Genomic DNA, 21,206 nt, shown 5'->3' with positions numbered 1-21,206 from the left:
CACATGGGAAGCGGAGTATGAGGCTATCCGCTAAAACAGACGCTTTTTAAATGAACATTTCTGTGTGTATCTAGCTTTATAAAGCTTTCTCTTGAAGAGTTAACCTGTGCGACTTCAACACACCATGGAATCGGAAGGGATGTCGCACCGTGCAGTAAGTCACCGTCCCGTTCCGTGTTGTGGTCCAGACACTAACTGATAACAGTCGGTAGCCAATCGGTGAGCTTATTAGTTATTCTCCCATTAGGAATAGACCGGAAGAAGGCGATAGATAGTTATTTATCTACCGTTACCTCTGTTACTATCTGAGATGAAACAAAGCCACCGAGTCTTCAGCTAATAGGACATTTGAAAACGTTACACAGCTCATATGCTGTCTTCTCTCTACAGGGTGAGACTGAGATGGGATGTTAGTTGTTGTCCTTGTTGTTTCTCTCGGGTTGTGTATTGGCACCGTGTCGCCCGCTGGGGGGCGCTGTTGGGTTAGATAGAAGTCTAGTTAAAAGCTTGAAGTCTAGTTAACCCGACAAAGGACAAAGAACCCAATTGTCATACTTGAGTAAAAGTAAATATACTTTAAACCCACTGATAAACTCAAGAGTCACAACCTTTCAGAAACCCCTTTATTCGTACATTTTACACATACTCAGAATTTGACTTGGCGATGTGGTGTGATATGGTGCTGCCTGCCATAGACAACATACAGAGACAGAATGTACACTTTATATACATTATACAAAATAGATCAAGTGGACATAGTGAGGATATACAGCAAGCGGTACCGGAGCCCCAAGTCTAGGTCCAAGAGGCTTCTAAACGGATTCTACCCCCCCCAAGGCAACAGTTTCTACCCCCAAGCCATAAGACTCCTGAACATCTAATCAAATGGCCACTATTTACACCCCCCTCTATCATACCACTGTCACTCTCTGTTATTTCTGCATAGTCACTATTTACACCCCCCTCTATCATACCACTGTCACTCTCTGTTATTTCTGCATAGTCACTATTTACACCCCCCTGTGAGGTGTGAGGTCTACTACACCTGTTGTATTCAGCATTTCACTGTAAGGTCTACTACACCTGTTGTATTCAGCATTTCACTGTAAGGTCTACTACACCTGTTGTATTCAGCATTTCACTGTAAGGTCTACTACACCTGTTGTATTCAGCATTTCACTGTAAGGTCTACTACACCTGTTGTATTCAGCATTTCACTGTGAGGTCTACTACACCTGTTGTATTCAGCATTTCACTGTAAGGTCTACTACACCTGTTGTATTCAGCATTTCACTGTGAGGTCTACTACACCTGTTGTATTCAGCATTTCACTGTGAGGTCTACTACACCTGTTGTCTTCAGCATTTCACTGTGAGGTCTACTACACCTGTTGTATTCAGCATTTCACTGTCAGGTCTACTACACCTGTTGTATTCAGCATTTCACTGTAAGGTCTACTACACCTGTTGTATTCAGCATTTCACTGTGAGGTCTACTACACCTGTTGTCTTCAGCATTTCACTGTGAGGTCTACTACACCTGTTGTATTCAGCATTTCACTGTGAGGTCTACTACACCTGTTGTATTCAGCATTTCACTGTGAGGTCTACTACACCTGTTGTATTCAGCATTTCACTGTCAGGTCTACTACACCTGTTGTATTCAGCATTTCACTGTGAGGTCTACTACACCTGTTGTATTCAGCATTTCACTGTAAGGTCTACTACACCTGTTGTATTCAGCATTTCACTGTGAGGTCTACTACACCTGTTGTATTCAGCATTTCACTGTGAGGTCTACTACACCTGTTGTATTCAGCATTTCACTGTAAGGTCTATTACACCTGTTGTATTCAGCATTTCACTGTAAGGTCTACTACACCTGTTGTATTCAGCATTTCACTGTAAGGTCTATTACACCTGTTGTATTCAGCATTTCACTGTAAGGTCTACTACACCTGTTGTATTCAGCATTTCACTGTGAGGTCTACTACACCTGTTGTATTCAGCATTTCACTGTAAGGTCTACTACACCTGTTGTATTCAGCATTTCACTGTAAGGTCTACTACACCTGTTGTATTCAGCATTTCACTGTGAGGTCTACTACACCTGTTGTATTCAGCATTTCACTGTAAGGTCTACTACACCTGTTGTATTCAGCATTTCACTGTGAGGTCTACTACACCTGTTGTATTCAGCATTTCACTGTGAGGTCTACTACACCTGTTGTATTCAGCATTTCACTGTGAGGTCTACTACACCTGTTGTATTCAGCATTTCACTGTAAGGTCTACTACACCTGTTGTATTCAGCATTTCACTGTAAGGTCTACTACACCTGTTGTATTCAGCATTTCACTGTGAGGTCTACTACACCTGTTGTATTCAGCATTTCACTGTGAGGTCTACTACACCTGTTGTATTCAGCATTTCACTGTGAGGTCTACTACACCTGTTGTATTCAGCATTTCACTGTGAGGTCTACTACACCTGTTGTATTCAGCATTTCACTGTCAGGTCTACTACACCTGTTGTATTCAGCATTTCACTGTGAGGTCTACTACACCTGTTGTATTCAGCATTTCACTGTAAGGTCTACTACACCTGTTGTATTCAGCATTTCACTGTGAGGTCTACTACACCTGTTGTATTCAGCATTTCACTGTGAGGTCTACTACACCTGTTGTATTCAGCATTTCACTGTGAGGTCTACTACACCTGTTGTATTCAGCATTTCACTGTAAGGTCTACTACACCTGTTGTATTCAGCATTTAAAGTGTAAATATATATTTTGTGTAAATCCAAGAGTCCATTCTTGAGTTTAACCATGATAAAGTGCAATGCAACGCTGATGTGTGTGTGTGTGTGTGTGTGTGTGTGTGTGTGTGTGTGTGTGTGTGTGTGTGTGTGTGTGTGTGTGTGTGTGTGTGTGTGTGTGTGTGTGTGTGTGTGTGTGTGTGTGTGTTGCAGGTCAGTTCATCAGTAGATGTGTCTCAGAGTGTTGAGGAGGACCCTTTAGTGGACGGACCGCTGATCTCCCATGATGCCCTGCAGTCTGCTATCAGGAGAGAATTCACGACTCTCCCCACACACTGTCCTGCTGTCCTGCTGTTGCTGCTGCAGGTATGTAGTAGTGTAGTGTACACACACACACACACACACACACACACACACACACACACACACACACACACACACACACACACACACACACACACACACACACACACCCCTGTTGTAGTGTACAGACACACACATCCCTGTTGTAGTGTACAGACACACACATCCCTGTTGTAGTGTACAGACACACACATCCCTGTTGTAGTGTACAGACACACATCCCTGTTGTAGTGTAAAGACACACACATCCCTGTTGTAGTGTACAGACACACATTCCTGTTGTAGTGTACAGACACACACACATCCCTGTTGTAGTGTAAAGACACACACATCCCTGTTGTAGTGTAAAGACACACACACATCCCTGTTGTAGTGTAAAGACACACACACATCCCTGTTGTAGTGTAAAGACACACACACATCCCTGTTGTAGTGTAAAGACACACACACATCCCTGTTGTAGTGTAAAGACACACACACACCCCTGTTGTAGTGTAAAGACACACATCCCTGTTGTAGTGTAAAGACACACACACACCCCTGTTGTAGTGTACAGACACACACACATCCCTGTTGTAGTGTACAGACACACACATCCCTGTTGTAGTGTACAGACACACACACATCCCTGTTGTAGTGTACAGACACACACACATCCCTGTTGTAGTGTACAGACACACACACATCCCTGTTGTAGTGTAAAGACACACATCCCTGTTGTAGTGTACAGACACACACACATCCCTGTTGTAGTGTACAGACACACACACATCCCTGTTGTAGTGTAAAGACACACATCCCTGTTGTAGTGTAAAGACACACACACATCCCTGTTGTAGTGTAAAGACACACACACATCCCTGTTGTAGTGTACAGACACACACACATCCCTGTTGTAGTGTACAGACACACACAGGTGTTCTCTCTGTGTCCCCAGGTGGTGTCTCTGTCTCTGTCTGACAGGTGTTCTCTCTGTGTCCCCAGGTGGTGTCTCTGTCTGACAGGTGTTCTCTCTGTGTCCCCAGGTGGTGTCTCTGACTGACAGGTGTTCTCTCTGTGTCCCCAGGTGGTGTGTGTGTCTCTGTCTGACAGGTGTTCTCTCTGTGTCCCCAGGTGGTGTGTGTGTCTCTGTCTGACAGGTGTTCTCTCTGTGTCCCCAGGTGGTGTCTCTGTCTGACAGGTGTTCTCTCTGTGTCCCCAGGTGGTGTATGTGTCTCTGAGTGTGTGTGTTGCCATAGTGTGTGTGTTGGAGGTTGGCGGGGGGAGGAGTGTGTCCGTGTGTTGGGTAATGTTCGGGGCAGAGTGTGGTGGTGATTGGGAAGGTGTTTGTGTGGCTGTGTGTGTTGTTGTTTGGTGTGTGTGTTCAGCATCACCACAGCCGAGTGAGGAGCAGAGGATACCTGTGTTTCTACAGAGACAACCGCACCCTGAAACACCTGCCCTTCCTCATCCACTCTGCAGGTACACCTGCATCTCAGTGCAATAGGCATCACTACAGTCCTCGGTTCGAATCCAGGCTGTATCACATCCGACCGTGGTAAGGGAGTCCCATAGGGCAGAGCACAATTGGCCCATCGTCGTCCGGGTTTGGCCGGGGGAAGGCCGCTTGGCCGGGGAAGGACCGTTGTCTGGGTTGGCCGGGGCCGCGTCGTCCGGGTTTGGCCGGGGGAAGGCCTCGTTGGCCGGGGGAAGGCCGTCGCCGTCCGGGTTTGGCCGGTTGGGGGAAGGCTGCCGTCGTCCGGGTTTGGCCGGGGCGTCGTTGTCCGGGGGAAGGCCGTCGTTGTCTGGGTTTGGCCGGGGGAAGGCCGCCGTTGTCTGGGTTTGGCCGGGGGGGCCGTCTGCCCGGGGGGAAGGCCGTCGTTGTCTGGGTTTGGCCGGGGGGGGAGGCCATCGTTGTCTGGGTTTGGCCGGGGGGAGGCCGCTACGTTCGGGGGAAGGCCTGTTGTCAATAAGAATCAGTTCTTAAATGACTAGTTAAATAATTTGTGTGTGTGTGTGTGTGTGTGTGTGTGTGTGTGTGTGTGTGTGTGTGTGTGTGTGTGTGTGTGTGTGTGTGTGTGTGTAGGGAACACGGCGGTGTTGGTGGTCATGTCAGCTGGTCTGCCAGAGGTGGATCATCTTCCTGTTTATCTGCTGCTAGGGATTCTGGGACTGGAGCTCCTGGTCTCTCTGCCTTGTCTGATCATCTACACAGGTACCCACCTCCCCTCCCCCAGCCTGTCTATAGAGTGATCTACATCACAGGTACCCCTCTCCCCCTCCCCCAGCCTGTCTATAGAGTGATCTACATCACAGGTACCCCTCCCCCTCCCCCAGCCTGTCTATAGAGTGATCTACATCACAGGTACCCCTCTCCCTCCCCCCAGCCTGTCTATAGAGTGATCTACATCACAGGTACCCTCTCCCCCCTCCCCCAGCCTGTCTATAGAGTGATCTACATCCCCAGTGGTCCTGTGTAGCTCAGTTGGTAGAGCATGGCGCTTGTAACGCCAGGGTAGTGGGTTCGATCCCCGGGATCACCCATACGTAGAATGTATGCACACATGACTGTAAGTCGCTTTGGATAAAAGCGTCTGCTAAATGGCATATATTATTATTATTATTATATTATAGGTACCCCTCTCCCCTCCCCCCAGCCTGTCTATAGAGTGATCTACATCACAGGTACCCCTCTCTCCCCTCCCCCAGCCTGTCTATAGAGTGATCTACATCACAGGTACCCCTCTCCCTCCCTCTCCCCTCCTCCCCCAGCCTGTCTATAGAGTGATCTACATCACAGGTACCCCCTCCCTCCCCTCCCCCAGCCTGTCTATTGAGTGATCTACATCACAGGTACCCCCTCCCCCTCCCCCCAGCCTGTCTATTGAGTGATCTACATCACAGGTACCCCTCTCCCCCTCCCCCAGCCTGTCTATTGAGTGATCTACATCACAGGTACCCCTCTCCTCCCCTCCCCCAGCCTGTCTATTGAGTGATCTACATCACAGGTACCCCCCTCCCCTCCCCCAGCCTGTCTATAGAGTGATCTACATCACAGGTACCCCTCTCCCCTCCCCTCCCCCAGCCTGTCTATAGAGTGATCTACATCACAGGTACCCCCTCCCCCCCTCCCCCTCCCCTCCCCCAGCCTGTCTATTGAGTGATCTACATCACAGGTACCCCTCTCCCCTCCCCCTCCCCCAGCCTGTCTATAGAGTGATCTACATCACAGGTACCCCTCCCCCTCCCCCAGCCTGTCTATAGAGTGATCTACATCACAGGTGCCCCCCCCTCCCTCCCTCCCCCTCCCCCTCCCCTCCCCCAGCCTGTCTATTGAGTGATCTACATCACAGGTACCCCTCTCCCCTCCCCCAGCCTGTCTATAGAGTGATCTACATCACAGGTACCCCTCCCCCTCCCCCAGCCTGTCTATAGAGTGATCTACATCACAGGTACCCCCTCCCCTCCCCAGCCTGTCTATAGAGTGATCTACATCACAGGTACCCCTCTCCCCTCCCCTCCCCCAGCCTGTCTATAGAGTGATCTACATCACAGGTACCCCTCTCCCCTCCCCCCCTCCCCCAGCCTGTCTATTGAGTGATCTACATCACAGGTACCCCCTCCCCTCCCCCAGCCTGTCTATAGAGTGATCTACATCACAGGTACCCCTCTCCCCTCCCCTCCCCCAGCCTGTCTATAGAGTGATCTACATCACAGGTACCCCCCTCCCCCTCCCCCTCCCCTCCCCCAGCCTGTCTATTGAGTGATCTACATCACAGGTACCCCCTCCCCTCCCCAGCCTGTCTATAGAGTGATCTACATCACAGGTACCCCCCTCCCCCTCCCCCCAGCCTGTCTACAGAGTGATCTACATCACAGGTACCCCTCCCCCTCCCCCAGCCTGTCTATAGAGTGATCTACATCACAGGTACCCCCTCCCCCTCCCCCAGCCTGTCTATAGAGTGATCTACATCACAGGTACCCTCCCCCCCTCCCCCAGCCTGTCTATAGAGTGATCTACATCACAGGTACCCCTCTCCCCCTCCCCTCCCCCAGCCTGTCTATAGAGTGATCTACATCACAGGTACCCCCTCCCTCTCCCCCTCCCTCTCCCCCTCCCCTCCCCTAGCCTGTCTATAGAGTGATCTACATCACAGGTACCCCCTCCCCTCCCCCCTCCCCCAGCCTGTCTATAGAGTGATCTACATCACAGGTACCCCCTCCCCAGCCTGTCTATAGAGTGATCTACATCACAGGTACCCCCTCCCTCTCCCCCTCCCCTCCCCCAGCCTGTCTATAGAGTGATCTACATCACAGGTACCCCCTCCCTCTCCCCTCCCCTCCCCCAGCCTGTCTATAGAGTGATCTACATCACAGGTACTCCCCTCCCTCCCCCAGCCTGTCTATAGAGTGATCTACATCACAGGTACCCCCTCCCCCAGCCTGTCTATAGAGTGATCTACATCACAGGTACCCCCTCCCCTCCCCCAGCCTGTCTATAGAGTGATCTACATCACAGGCCCCCTCTCCCTCCCCAGCCTGTCTATAGAGTGATCTACATCACAGGTACCCCCCTCCCCCTCCCCCAGCCTATCTATAGAGTGATCTACATCACAGGTACCCCTCCCTCCCCAGCCTGTCTATAGAGTGATCTACATCACAGGTACCCCCTCCCCCTCCCCCAGCCTGTCTATAGAGTGATCTACATCACAGGTACCCCTCCCTCCCCCAGTGTCTATAGAGTGATCTACATCACAGGTACCCCTCTCCCCTCCCTCCCCAGCCTGTCTATAGAGTGATCTACATCACAGGTGCCCCCTCTCCCCCTCCCCAGCCTGTCTATAGAGTGATCTACATCACAGGTACCCCTCCCCTCCCTCTCCTCCCCTCCCCAGCCTGTCATAGAGTGATCTACATCACAGGTACCCCCCTCCCCCCTCCCCCAGCCTGTCTATAGAGTGATCTACATCACAGGTACCCCTCTCCCCCTCCCCCAGCCTGTCTATGAGTGATCTACATCACAGGTACCCTCTCCCCTCCCTCCCCCAGCCTGTCTATAGAGTGATCTACATCACAGGTACCCCCTCTCCCCTCCCCTCCCCCAGCCTGTCTATAGAGTGATCTACATCACAGGTACCCCCCCCCCCCTCCCCCCTCCCCCAGCCTGTCTATAGAGTGATCTACATCACAGGTACCCCCTCCCCCTCCCCCAGCCTGTCTATAGAGTGATCTACATCACAGGTAACCCCCCTCCCCCTCCCCAGCCTGTCTACAGAGTGATCTACATCACACACCCCTCTCCCCCTCCCCCTCCCCCAGGATGTCTATAGAGTGATCTACATCACAGGTACCCCTCCTCCCCCAGCCTGTCTATAGAGTGATCTACATCACAGGTACCCCTCCCCCTCCCCCAGCCTGTCTATAGAGTGATCTACATCACAGGTACCCCTCTCCCCCCTCCCCTCCCCAGCCTGTCTATAGAGTGATCTACATCACAGGTACCCCTCTCCCCTCCCAGCCTGTCTATAGAGTGATCTACATCACAGGTACCCCCCTCCCTCTCCCCTCCCCCCCCCCTCCCCTCCCCCAGCCTGTCTATAGAGTGATCTACATCACAGGTACCCCCTCCCCCTCCCCTCCCCCAGCCTGTCTATAGAGTGATCTACATCACAGGTACCCCCTCCCCCAGCCTGTCTATAGAGTGATCTACATCACAGGTACCCCCTCCCTCCCCCTCCCTCCCCCAGCCTGTCTATAGAGTGATCTACATCACAGGTACCCCCTCCCCCTCCCCTCCCCCAGCCTGTCTATAGAGTGATCTGCATCACAGGTACCCCTCCCCTCCCCCCCCCCAGCCTGTCTATAGAGTGATCTACATCACAGGTACCCCCTCCCCCAGCCTGTCTATAGAGTGATCTACATCACAGGTACCCCCTCCCCCTCCCCCCAGCCTGTCTGTAGAGTGATCTACATCACAGGTACCCCTCCCCCAGCCTGTCTATAGAGTGATCTACATCACAGGTACCCCCTCCCTCCCTCCCCTCCCCTCCCCAGCCTGTCTATAGAGTGATCTACATCACAGGCACCCCCTCCCCTCCCCTCCCCAGCCTGTCTATAGAGTGATCTACATCACAGGTACCCCTCCCTCCTCTCCCCCTCCTCCCCCAGCCTGTCTATAGAGTGATCTACATCACAGGTACCCCTCTCCCCCTCCCCAGCCTGTCCCTAGAGTGATCACATCACAGGTACCCCCTCCCCTCCCCCAGCCTGTCTATAGAGTGATCTACTTCACAGGTACCCCCTCCCCTCCCCCAGCCTGTCTATAGAGTGATCTACATCACAGGTACCCCTCTCCCCTCCCCCCAGCCTGTCTATAGAGTGATCTACATCAAGGTACCCCTCTCCCCCTCCTCCCCCAGCCTGTCTATAGAGTGATCTACATCACAGGTACCCCCCCTCCCCTCTACCCTCCCCCAGCCTGTCTATAGAGTGATCTACATCACAGGTACCTGTCCTCTCCCCCCAGCCTGTCTATAGAGTGATCTACATCACAGGTACCCCCCCCCTCCCCCAGCCTGTCTATAGAGTGATCTACATCACAGGTGCTCCCCCCTCCCCCTCCCCCAGCCTGTCTATAGAGTGATCTACATCACAGGTACCCCTCTCCCCCTCCCCAGCCTGTCTATAGAGTGATCTACATCACAGGTACCCCTCTCCCCTACCCCTCTCCCCCTCCCCCCAGCCTGTCTATAGAGTGATCTACATCACAGGTACCCCCTCCCCCTCCCCCTCCCCCAGCCTGTCTATAGAGTGATCTACATCACAGGTACCCCTCCCCTCCCCTCCCCCTCCCCTCCCCCCAGCCTGTCTATAGAGTGATCTACATCACAGGTACCCCTCTCCCCCTCCCCCAGCCTGTCTATAGAGTGATCTACATCACAGGTACCCCCTCCCCTCCCCCAGCCTGTCTATAGAGTGATCTACATCACAGGTACCCCCTCCCCCTCTCCCCCAGCCTGTCTATAGAGTGATCTACATCACAGGTACCCCCTCCCCTCCCCCAGCCTGTCTATAGAGTGATCTACATCAAAGGTACCCCTCCCCCTCCCCTCCCCCAGCCTGTCTATAGAGTGATCTACATCACAGGTACCCTCCTCCCCTCCCCCAGCCTGTCTATAGAGTGATCTACATCACAGGTACCCCCCCTCCCCTCCCCCAGCCTGTCTATAGAGTGATCTACATCACAGGTACCCCTCTCCCCCTCCCCTCCCCCAGCCTGTCTATAGAGTGATCTACATCACAGGTACCCCTCTCCCCTCCCCCCTCTATAGAGTGATCCATCACTACCCCCCCCTCCCCCAGCCTGTCTATAGAGTGATCTACATCACAGGTACCCCTCTCCCCCTCCCCCAGCCTGTCTATAGAGTGATCTACATCACAGGTACCCCTCTCCCCCTCCCTCCCCCAGCCTGTCTATAGAGTGATCTACATCACAGTACCCCCCTCCCCCTCCCCAGCCTGTCTATAGAGTGATCTACATCACAGGTACCCCTCTCCCTCCCCCAGCCTGTCTATAGAGTGATCTACATCACAGGTACCCCTCCTCCCCTTCCCCAGCCTGTGGTAGAGTGATCTACATCACAGGTACCCCTCCCCCCCCTCCCCCCTGACTATAGAGTGATCTACATCACAGGCACCCCCTCTCCCCCCTCCCCTCCCCCAGCCTGTTAGAGTGATCTACATCACAGGTTACCCCCTCCCCCTCCCCCAGCCTGTCTATAGAGTGATCTACATCACAGGTACTCCCCCTCCCCCAGCCTGTCTATAGAGTGATCTACATCACAGGTACCCCCTCCCCTCCCCCAGCTGTCTATAGAGTGATCTACATCACAGGTGCCCCCCTCCCCCTCCCCCAGCCTGTCTATAGAGTTATCTACATCACAGGTACCCCCTCCCCCCTCCCTCCCCCAGCCTGTCTATAGAGTGATCTACATCACAGGTACCCCCCTCCCTCTCCCTCCCCAGCCTGTCTATAGAGTGATCTACATCACAGGTACCCCCTCCCCTCCCCCAGCCTGTCTATAGAGTGATCTACATCACAGGTACCCCTCTCCCCCCCCCCAGCCTGTCTATAGAGTGATCTACATCACAGGTACCCCTCTCCCCCCTCCCCCAGCCTGTCTATAGAGTGATCTACATCACAGGTACCCCCCTCCCCCCTCCCCAGCCTGTCTATAGAGTGATCTACATCACAGGTACCCCCTCCCCTCCTCCCCCAGCCTGTCTATAGAGTGATCTACATCACAGGTACCCTCTCCTCCCTCCCCTCCCCCAGCCTGTCTATAGAGTGATCTACATCACAGGTACCCCCTCTCCCCTCCCCCTCCCCCAGCCTGTCTATTGAGTGATCTACATCACAGGTACCCCCCTCCCCTCCCCCAGCCTGTCTATAGAGTGATCTACATCACAGGTACCCCTCTCCCCCTCCCCTCCCCCCAGCCTGTCTATAGAGTGATCTACATCACAGGTACCCCCTCCCCTCCCCTCCCCCAGCCTGTCTATTGAGTGATCTACATCACAGGTACCCCCCTCCCCCTCCCCCAGCCTGTCTATAGAGTGATCTACATCACAGGTACCCCCCTCCCCTCCCCCAGCCTGTCTATAGAGTGATCTACATCACAGGTACCCCCCTCCCCCTCCCCCAGCCTGTCTATAGAGTGATCTACATCACAGGTACCCCTCTCCCCCTCCCCTCCCCCAGCCTGTCTATAGAGTGATCTACATCACAGGTACCCACCTCCCCTCCCCCAGCCTGTCTATAGAGTGATCTACATCACAGGTACCCCTCTCCCTCCCCTCCCCTCCCTCCCCCAGCCTGTCTATAGAGTGATCTACATCACAGGTACCCCCTCCCCTCCCCCTCCCCCAGCCTGTCTATAGAGTGATCTACATCACAGGTACCCCTCTCCCTCCCTCTCCCCTCCCCTCCCCCAGCCTGTCTATAGAGTGATCTACATCACAGGTACCCCCTCTCCCCCTCCCCCAGCCTGTCTATAGAGTGATCTACATCACAGGTACCCCCTCCCCAGCCTGTCCCCTCCCCCTCCCCCAGCCTGTCTATAGAGTGATCTACATCACAGGTACCCCTCTCCCCCTCCCCCAGCCTGTCTATAGAGTGATCTACATCACAGGTACCCCTCTCCCCCCCTCCCCCCAGCCTGTCTATAGAGTGATCTACATCAAAGGTACCCCCTCTCCCCTCCCCTCCCCCAGCCTGTCTATAGAGTGATCTACATCACAGGTACCCCCTCCCCCTCCCCCAGCCTGTCTATAGAGTGATCTACATCACAGGTACCCCCCTCCCCTCCCCCAGCCTGTCTATAGAGTGATCTACATCACAGGTACCCCTCCCTCCCCAGCCTGTCTATAGAGTGATCTACATCACAGGTACTCCCCTCCCCCAGCCTGTCTATAGAGTGATCTACATCACAGGTACCCCCCTCCCCCCTCCCCCAGCCTGTCTATAGAGTGATCTACATCACAGGTACCCCCTCCCCTCCCCCCAGCCTGTCTATAGAGTGATCTACATCACAGGTACCCCCTCCCCTCCCCCAGCCTGTCTATAGAGTGATCTACATCACAGGTACCCCTCTCCCCTCCCCCAGCCTGTCTATAGAGTGATCTACATCACAGGTACCCCCCTCCCCCTCCCCTTCCCCAGCCTGTCTATAGAGTGATCTACATCACAGGTACCCCTCCCCCTCCCCTCCCCCCTCCCTGACTATAGAGTGATCTACATCACAGGCACCCCCCCCTCTCCCCAGCCTGTCTATAGAGGATCTACATCACAGGTTACCCCCCCCCTCCCCCTTCCCCAGCCTGTCTATAGAGTGATCTACATCACAGGTACCCCCTCTCTCCCCTCCCCTCCCCCTCCCCCAGCCTGTCTATAGAGTGATCTACATCACAGGTACCCCCTCTCCCCTCCCCCAGCCTGTCTATAGAGTGATCTACATCACAGGTACCCCCTCCCCTCCCCCAGCCTGTCTATAGAGTGATCTACATCACAGGTACCCCCCTCCCTCCCTCCCCCAGCCTGTCTATAGAGTGATCTACATCACAGGTACCCCTCCCCCCCCTCTCCCCTCTCCCCAGCCTGTCTATAGAGTGATCTACATCACAGGTACCCCCTCCCCCCTCCCCCAGCCTGTCTATAGAGTGATCTACATCACAGGTACCCCTCCCCTCCCCCAGCCTGTCTATAGAGTGATCTACATCACAGGTACCCTCTCCCCCTCCCCAGCCTGTCTATAGAGTGATCTACATCACAGGTACCCCCTCCCCTCCCCCAGCCTGTCTATAGAGTGATCTACATCACAGGTACCCCTCCCCCCCCTCCCCCAGCCTGTCTATAGAGTGATCTACATCACAGATACCCCCTCCCCTCCCCCAGCCTGTCTATAGAGTGATCTACATCACAGGTACCCCTCCCCTCCCCCAGCCTGTCTATAGAGTGATCTACATCACAGGTACCCCCCCCCCCCCCCAGCCTGTCTATAGAGTGATCTACATCACAGGTACCCCTCTCCCCTCCCTCCCCCCAGCCTGTCTATAGAGTGATCTACATCACAGGTACCCCTCCCCTCCCCTCCCCTCCCCAGCCTGTCTATAGAGTGATCTACATCACAGGTACCCTCTCCCCCCCTCCCCTCCCCAGCCTGTCTATAGAGTGATCTACATCACAGGTACCCCTCCCCCCTCCCCCAGCCTGTCTATAGAGTGATCTACATCACAGGTACCCCCCTCCCCCAGCCTGTCTATAGAGTGATCTACATCACAGGTACCCCCTCCCCTCCCCCAGCCTGTCTATAGAGTGATCTACATCACAGGTACCCCTCTCCCCCCCCAGCCTGTCTATAGAGTGATCTACATCACAGGTACCCCTCTCCCCCTCCCTCTCCCCAGCCTGTCTATAGAGTGATCTACATCACAGGTACCCCCTCCCCTCCCCCCTCCCCCAGCCTGTCTATAGAGTGATCTACATCACAGGTACCCCCTCCCTCTCCCCCAGCCTGTCTATAGAGTGATCTACATCACAGGTACCCCTCCCCTCCCCCTCCCCCAGCCTGTCTATAGAGTGATCTACATCACAGGTACCCCCCTCCCCCTCCCCTCCCCCAGCCTGTCTATAGAGTGATCTACATCACAGGTACCCCTCTCCCCTCCCCCTCCCCCAGCCTGTCTATAGAGTGATCTACATCACAGGTACCCCTCCCCCCCCTCCCCTCCCCCAGCCTGTCTATAGAGTGATCTACATCACAGGTACCCCCTCCCCTCCCCTCCCCCAGCCTGTCTATAGAGTGATCTACATCACAGGTACCCTCTCCCCCCCTCCCCCAGCCTGTCTATAGAGTGATCTACATCACAGGTACCCCTCTCCCCCTCCCTCCCCCTCCCCCAGCCTGTCTATAGAGTGATCTACATCACAGGTACCCCTCCCCCTCCCCTCCCCAGCCTGTCTATAGAGTGATCTACATCACAGGTACTCCCCTCTCCCCCTCCCCCAGCCTGTCTATAGAGTGATCTACATCACAGGTACCCCTCCCCCTCCCCTCCCCCAGCCTGTCTATAGAGTGATCTACATCACAGGTACCCCCCTCCCCTCCCCCAGCCTGTCTATAGAGTGATCTACATCACAGGTACCCCTCCTCCCCCCCTCCCCTCCCCCAGCCTGTCTATAGAGTGATCTACATCACAGGTACCCCCTCCCTCTCCCCCAGCCTGTCTATAGAGTGATCTACATCACAGGTACCCCCTCCCCCTCCCCCCTCCCCCAGCCTGTCTATAGAGTGATCTACATCACAGGTACCCCTCTCCCCTCCCCTCCCCTCCCCCAGCCTGTCTATAGAGTGATCTACATCACAGGTACCCCCTCCCCCCTCCCCCAGCCTGTCTATAGAGTGATCTACATCACAGGTACCCCTCCCCCTCCCCTCCCCCAGCCTGTCTATAGAGTGATCTACATCACAGGTACCCCCTCCCCTCCCCCAGCCTGTCTATAGAGTGATCTACATCACAGGTACCCCTCTCCCCTCCCCTCCCCCTCCCCAGCCTGTCTATAGAGTGATCTACATCACAGGTACCCCCCTCCCCCTCCCCCAGCCTGTCTATAGAGTGATCTACATCACAGGTACCCCTCCCCCCTCCCCCTCCCCCAGCCTGTCTATAGAGTGATCTACATCACAGGTACCCCCTCCCCTCCCCCAGCCTGTCTATAGAGTGATCTACATCACAGGTACCCCCTCTCCCCTCCCCCAGCCTGTCTATAGAGTGATCTACATCACAGGTACCCCCCTCCCCTCCCCCAGCCTGTCTATAGAGTGATCTACATCACAGGTACCCCCCTCCCCCTCCCTCCCCTCCCCCAGCCTGTCTATAGAGTGATCTACATCACAGGTACCCCTCTCCCCTCCCCCTCCCCCAGCCTGTCTATAGAGTGATCTACATCACAGGTACCCCCTCCCCCTCCCCCAGCCTGTCTATAGAGTGATCTACATCACAGGTACCCCCCCCCTCCCCCAGCCTGTCTATAGAGTGATCTACATCACAGGTACCCCTCTCCCCCTCCCCCAGCCTGTCTATAGAGTGATCTACATCACAGGTACCCCCTCCCCCTCCCCTCCCCAGCCTGTCTATAGAGTGATCTATCATCAGCCTGTCAGGTGATCTACATCCCCTCCCCTCCCCTCCCCCAGCCTGTCTATAGAGTGATCTACATCACAGGTACCCCTCCCCCCCTCCCCAGCCTGTCTATAGAGTGATCTACATCACAGGTGCCCCTCTCCCCCCCTCCCCCCTCCCCAGCCTGTCTATAGAGTGATCTACATCACAGGTGCCCCTCTCCCCTCCCCTCCCCAGCCTGTCTATAGAGTGATCTACATCACAGGTACCCCTCCCCCCTCCCCCAGCCTGTCTATAGAGTGATCTACATCACAGGTGCCCCTCTCCCCCTCCCCCAGCCTGTCTATAGAGTGATCTACATCACAGGTACCCCCTCCCCCTCCCCCAGCCTGTCTATAGAGTGATCTACATCACAGGTAACCCTCTCCCCCCCCTCCCCTCCCCAGCCTGTCTATAGAGTGATCTACATCACAGGTACCCCTCTCCCCTCCCCAGCCTGTCTATAGAGTGATCTACATCACAGGTGCCCCTCTCCCCCTCCCCTCCCCCAGCCTGTCTATAGAGTGATCTACATCACAGGTACCCCTCTCCCCTCCCCCAGCCTGTCTATAGAGTGATCTACATCACAGGTACCCCTCTCCCCCCTCCCCCAGCCTGTCTATAGAGTGATCTACATCACAGGTACCCCCTCCCCTCCCCCAGCCTGTCTATAGAGTGATCTACATCACAGGTACCCCCTCCCCCCCCTCCCCCAGCCTGTCTATAGAGTGATCTACATCACAGGTCCCCCCTCTCCCTCCCCTCCCCCAGCCTGTCTATAGAGTGATCTACATCACAGGTACCCCCCTCCCCCTCCCCCAGCCTGTCTATAGAGTGATCTACATCACAGGTACCCCTCTCCCCCTCCCCTCCCCCAGCCTGTCTAATCTGCATCACAACGGCCTGTCTAATGTCAGAGAGGGGGTACCTGTCCTGCTCTATTCAGACACCCAATAGAATAACAATCCCTATTCAGCCCTCTCTCTCTTTCTCTCAATTCAATTCAATTCAATTCAAGGGCTGTATTGGGAAACGTATGTTAACATCGCCAAAGCAAGTGAACTAGACTATAAACAAAAATGAAATGAACATTAAACATTACACTCAGTTCCATAAAGACATTTCAGATGTGATATTATGTCTATATGCAGTATATATCTACATAAGGTGTTGTAATGATGTGCAAATAGTTAAAGTACAAAAGGGAAAATAAATCAACATAAATATGGGATGTATTTACAATGGTGTTTGTTTTTCACTGGTTGCCCTTTTCTCGTGGAAATATGTGTCTCTAATATGGTCATACATTGGGCAGGAGGTTAGGAAGTGCAGCTCAGTTTCCACCTCATTTTGTGGGCAGTGAGCACATAGCCTGTCTTCTCTTTAGAGCCATGTCTGCCTACGGCGGCCTTTCTCAATAGCAAGGCTATGCTCACTGAGTCTGTACATAGTCAAAGCTTTCCTTAAGTTTGGGTTAGTCACAGTGGTCAGGTATTCTGCCACTGTGTCCTCTCTGTTTAGGGTCAGTCACAGTGGTCAGGTATTCTGCCACTGTGTACTCTCTGTTTAGGGTCAGTCACAGTGGTCAGGTATTCTGCCACTGTGTACTCTCTGTTTAGGGTCAGTCACAGTGGTCAGGTATTCTGCCACTCTCTGTTTAGGGTCAGTCACAGTGGTCAGGTATTCTGCCACTCTCTGTTTGGGAAGAATGTTTCCCTCACTCTCTGTTTAGGGTCGTCACAGTCTCAAATATTCTGCCAGTCATTTAGGAGAGGGTGATTTCACAGTGGTCAGGTATTCTGCCACTCTCTGTTTAGGGTCTCACAGTGGTCAGGTATTCTGACAGATGTTTAGGGTCAGTCACAGTGGTCAGGTATTCTGCCACTGTGACCTCTCTGTTTAGGGTCAGTCACAGTGGTCAGGTATTCTTCACTCTGAAACATTAGGGTCAGTCACAGTGGTTGGTATTCTGCCACTGTCAAAAACACAGTTTGGGAAGAATGTTTCCCTCATCATCTCGTTTACGTGACATCTGAAATAATTTGAGTCATTTAGGAGATGTGATTTACAGGAGAGATTCGGGTTAGTGCATTGCTCAAGGGCACATTGACAGATGTTTTAACCAATGGTCCAGATTCGAACCAGCGACCTTTCTGAGCTAACGCTCAACAACTGCTAGGCTACCTTTCTGGCCACTCTGAAACATTGAGAGAGGCTTGGCTGCTGCCACTGATCAAAAACACAGCTGCAGTTGACTTGTTTTGACGGAGCCTCGCAGGCCAATGGCCAGAATGTACCATTAGCTTCAGTTCTGTAAATCACAATCTGGCCAGGTTACTGAGCTAACAAATGGAATTGTTTTAAGATGGTCCAGTCTGGCCAGGTTACTGAGCTAACATATGGAATTGTTTTAAGATGGTCCAGTCTGGCCAGGTTACTGAGCTAACATATGGAATTGTTTTAAGATGGTCCAATCTGGCCATGTTACTGAGCTAACATATGGAATTGTTTTAAGATGGTCCAATCTGGCCAGGTTACTGAGCTAACATATGGAATTGTTAACATATGGTCCAATCTGGGCAGGTTACTAAACTAACAAATGGAATTGTTTTAAGATGGTCCAATCTGGCCAGGTTGATGAGCTAACATATGGAATTGTTTTAAGATGGTCCAATCTGGCCAGGTTACTGAGCTAACATATGGAATTGTTAACATATCGTCCAATCTGGCCATGGTTTTTAAGAGCTAACATATGAGAATTGTTTTAAGATGGTCCAATCTGGCCATGTTACTGAGCTAACATATGGAATTGTTTTAAGATGTCCAGTCCAATCTGGCCAGGTTACTGAGCTAACAAATGGAATTGTTTTAAGATGGTCCAATCTGGCCAGGTTACTGAGCTAACATATGGAGTTGTTAACATATCGTCCAATCTGGGCAGGTTACTAAACTAACAAATGGAATTGTTTTAAGATGGTCCAATCTGGCCAGGTTACTGAGCTAACATATGGAATTGTTTTAAGATGGTCCAATCTGGCCAGGTTACTGAGCTAACATATGGAATTGTTTTAAGATGGTCCAATCTGGCCAGGTTACTGAGATAACATATGGAATTGTTTTAAGATGCTCCAATCTGGCCAGGTTACTGAGCTAACAAATGGAATTGTTTTAAGATGGTCCAGTCTGGCCATGTTACTGAGCTAACATATGGAGTTGTTAACATATCGTCCAATCTGGGCAGGTTACTAAACTAACATATGGAATTGTTTTAAGATGGTCCAATCTGGCCAGGTTACTGAGCTAACATATGGAATTGTTTTAAGATGGTCCAATCTGGCCAGGTTACTGAGATAACATATGGAATTGTTTTAAGATGGCCCAATCTGGCCAGGTTACTAAACTAACATGTGGAATTGTTTTAAGATGGTCCAATCTGGCCATGTTACTGAGCTAACATATGGAGTTGTTAACATATCGTCCAATCTGGCCAGGTTACTGAGCTAACATATGGAATTGTTTTAAGATGGCCCAATCTGGCCAGGTTACTAAACTAACATATGGAATTGTTTTAAGATGGTCCAGTCTGGCCATGTTACTGAGCTAACATATGGAATTGTTTTAAGATGGCCATACTATGGATCTTTTGGCTCTTTGATTTCGAATTTTAGTGAGAATACGGGCTTTTCGGGATGTCTCCTGGTCTGACAAACACCTCTAGCTCTGACACCTTCCACTGCAGATGGGATGTCTCCTGGTCTGACAAACACCTCTAGCTCTGACACCTTCCACTGCAGATGGGAGGAGAGGGGGGGGAGATAGGGAGAGGGGGGAGAGGGGGGGAGAGGGGGGGAGAGAAGAGAGCGAGAAGGAGGGCTACTGTAGATAAGAGAGAACTCTTTCACACTGAGATGGGCTTTATCCTGCCCACAGGCTACACACACTAATCTCAGGTCAGATTAGTGGTGTGAGGCTCGACCACACTGAGATGGGCTTTATCCTGCCCACAGGCTACACACACTGATCTCAGGTCAGATTAGAGGTGTGAGGCTATACAAATTATTTGTCACATGCGCTGAATACAACTGGTGTAGACCTTACAGTGAAATGCTTCTTTATAGTGAAATGCTTCCTTACGAGTCCCGGCAGGCAGCCTAGTGGTTACAGGAGGCAGGCGGCCTAGTGGTTAGAGGAGGCAGGCGGCCTAGTGGTTAGAGGAGGCAGGCGGCCTAGTGGTTAGAGGAGGCAGGCGGCCTAGTGGTTAGAGGAGGCAGGCGGCCTAGTGGTTAGAGGAGGCAGGCGGCCTAGTGGTTAGAGGAGGCAGGCGGCCTAGTGGTTAGAGGAGGCAGGCGGCCTAGTGGTTAGAGGAGGCAGGCGGCCTAGTGGTTAGAGGAGGCAGGCGGCCTAGTGGTTAGAGGAGGCAGGCGGCCTAGTGGTTAGAGGAGGCAGGCGGCCTAGTGGTTAGAGGAGGCAGGCGGCCTAGTGGTTAGAGGAGGCAGGCGGCCTAGTGGTTAGAGGAGGCAGGCGGCCTAGTGGTTAGAGGAGGCAGGCGGCCTAGTGGTTAGAGGAGGCAGGCGGCCTAGTGGTTAGAGGAGGCAGGCGGCCTAGTGGTTAGAGGAGGCAGGCGGCCTAGTGGTTAGAGGAGGCAGGCGGCCTAGTGGTTAGAGGAGGCAGGCGGCCTAGTGGTTAGAGGAGGCAGGCGGCCTAGTGGTTAGAGGAGGCAGGCGGCCTAGTGGTTAGAGGAGGCAGGCGGCCAGTGGTAACCGGCCTAGTGGTTGAGGAGGCAGGCGAATCTCAGTGGTTAGAGGACAGGCGGCCTAGTGGTTAGAGGAGGCAGGCGGCCTAGTGGTTAGAGGAGGCAGGCGGCCTAGTGGTTAGAGGAGGCAGGCAGCCTAGTGGTTAGGACAGGCAGCCAGTGGTCAGCCTAGTGGTTACATCGTTGGGCCAGTAACCGAAAGGTTGCAAGATCGAATCTCAGAGTTGACAAGGTAAAAATCTGTCGTTCTGCCCCTGAACAAGGCAGTTAACCCCACTGTTCCTAGACCAGTTAACCCACTGTTCCTAGACCAGTTAACCCACTATTCCTAGACCAGTTAACCCACTGTTCCTAGACCAGTTAACACACTATTCCTAGACCAGTTAACCCACTGTTCCTAGACCAGTTAACCCCACTGTTCCTAGACCAGTTAACCCACTGTTCCTAGACCAGTTAACCCACTGTTCCTAGACCAGTTAACCCACTGTTCCTAGACCAGTTAACCCCACTGTTCCTAGACCAGTTAACCCCACTGTTCCTAGACCAGTTAACCCACTGTTCCTAGACCAGTTAACCCACTGTTCCTCGGTATGCTGTCATTGTAAATAAGAATCTGAACTGACTTGCCTAGTTA

The 21,206-nt window shown here is 53.0% G+C and overlaps 1 protein-coding gene across 1 annotated transcript in view; it reads left to right on the top strand.

Annotated features, from left to right (window-relative positions):
* LOC124021154 (transmembrane protein 192-like) overlaps positions 1–21,206 on the top strand; it is a 43,674-nt gene continuing 22,468 nt past the window's right edge. Inside the window, exons 1-5 of the mRNA XM_046336506.1 lie at positions 1–154; positions 2,971–3,123; positions 4,322–4,405; positions 4,488–4,581; positions 5,186–5,314. Coding sequence (XP_046192462.1) covers positions 125–154; positions 2,971–3,123; positions 4,322–4,405; positions 4,488–4,581; positions 5,186–5,314 — 490 coding nt within the window. The 5' untranslated portion in view covers positions 1–124. The remainder of the gene's footprint in view (positions 155–2,970; positions 3,124–4,321; positions 4,406–4,487; positions 4,582–5,185; positions 5,315–21,206) is intronic.

This window comes from Oncorhynchus gorbuscha, unplaced genomic scaffold (assembly GCF_021184085.1).
Source record: "Oncorhynchus gorbuscha isolate QuinsamMale2020 ecotype Even-year unplaced genomic scaffold, OgorEven_v1.0 Un_scaffold_1065, whole genome shotgun sequence".
Classification (NCBI taxonomy): Eukaryota; Metazoa; Chordata; class Actinopteri; order Salmoniformes; family Salmonidae; genus Oncorhynchus; species Oncorhynchus gorbuscha.
The sequence above is the reverse complement of the archived record's forward strand: the minus strand, read 5'-3'. Positions and strand labels throughout refer to the sequence as shown.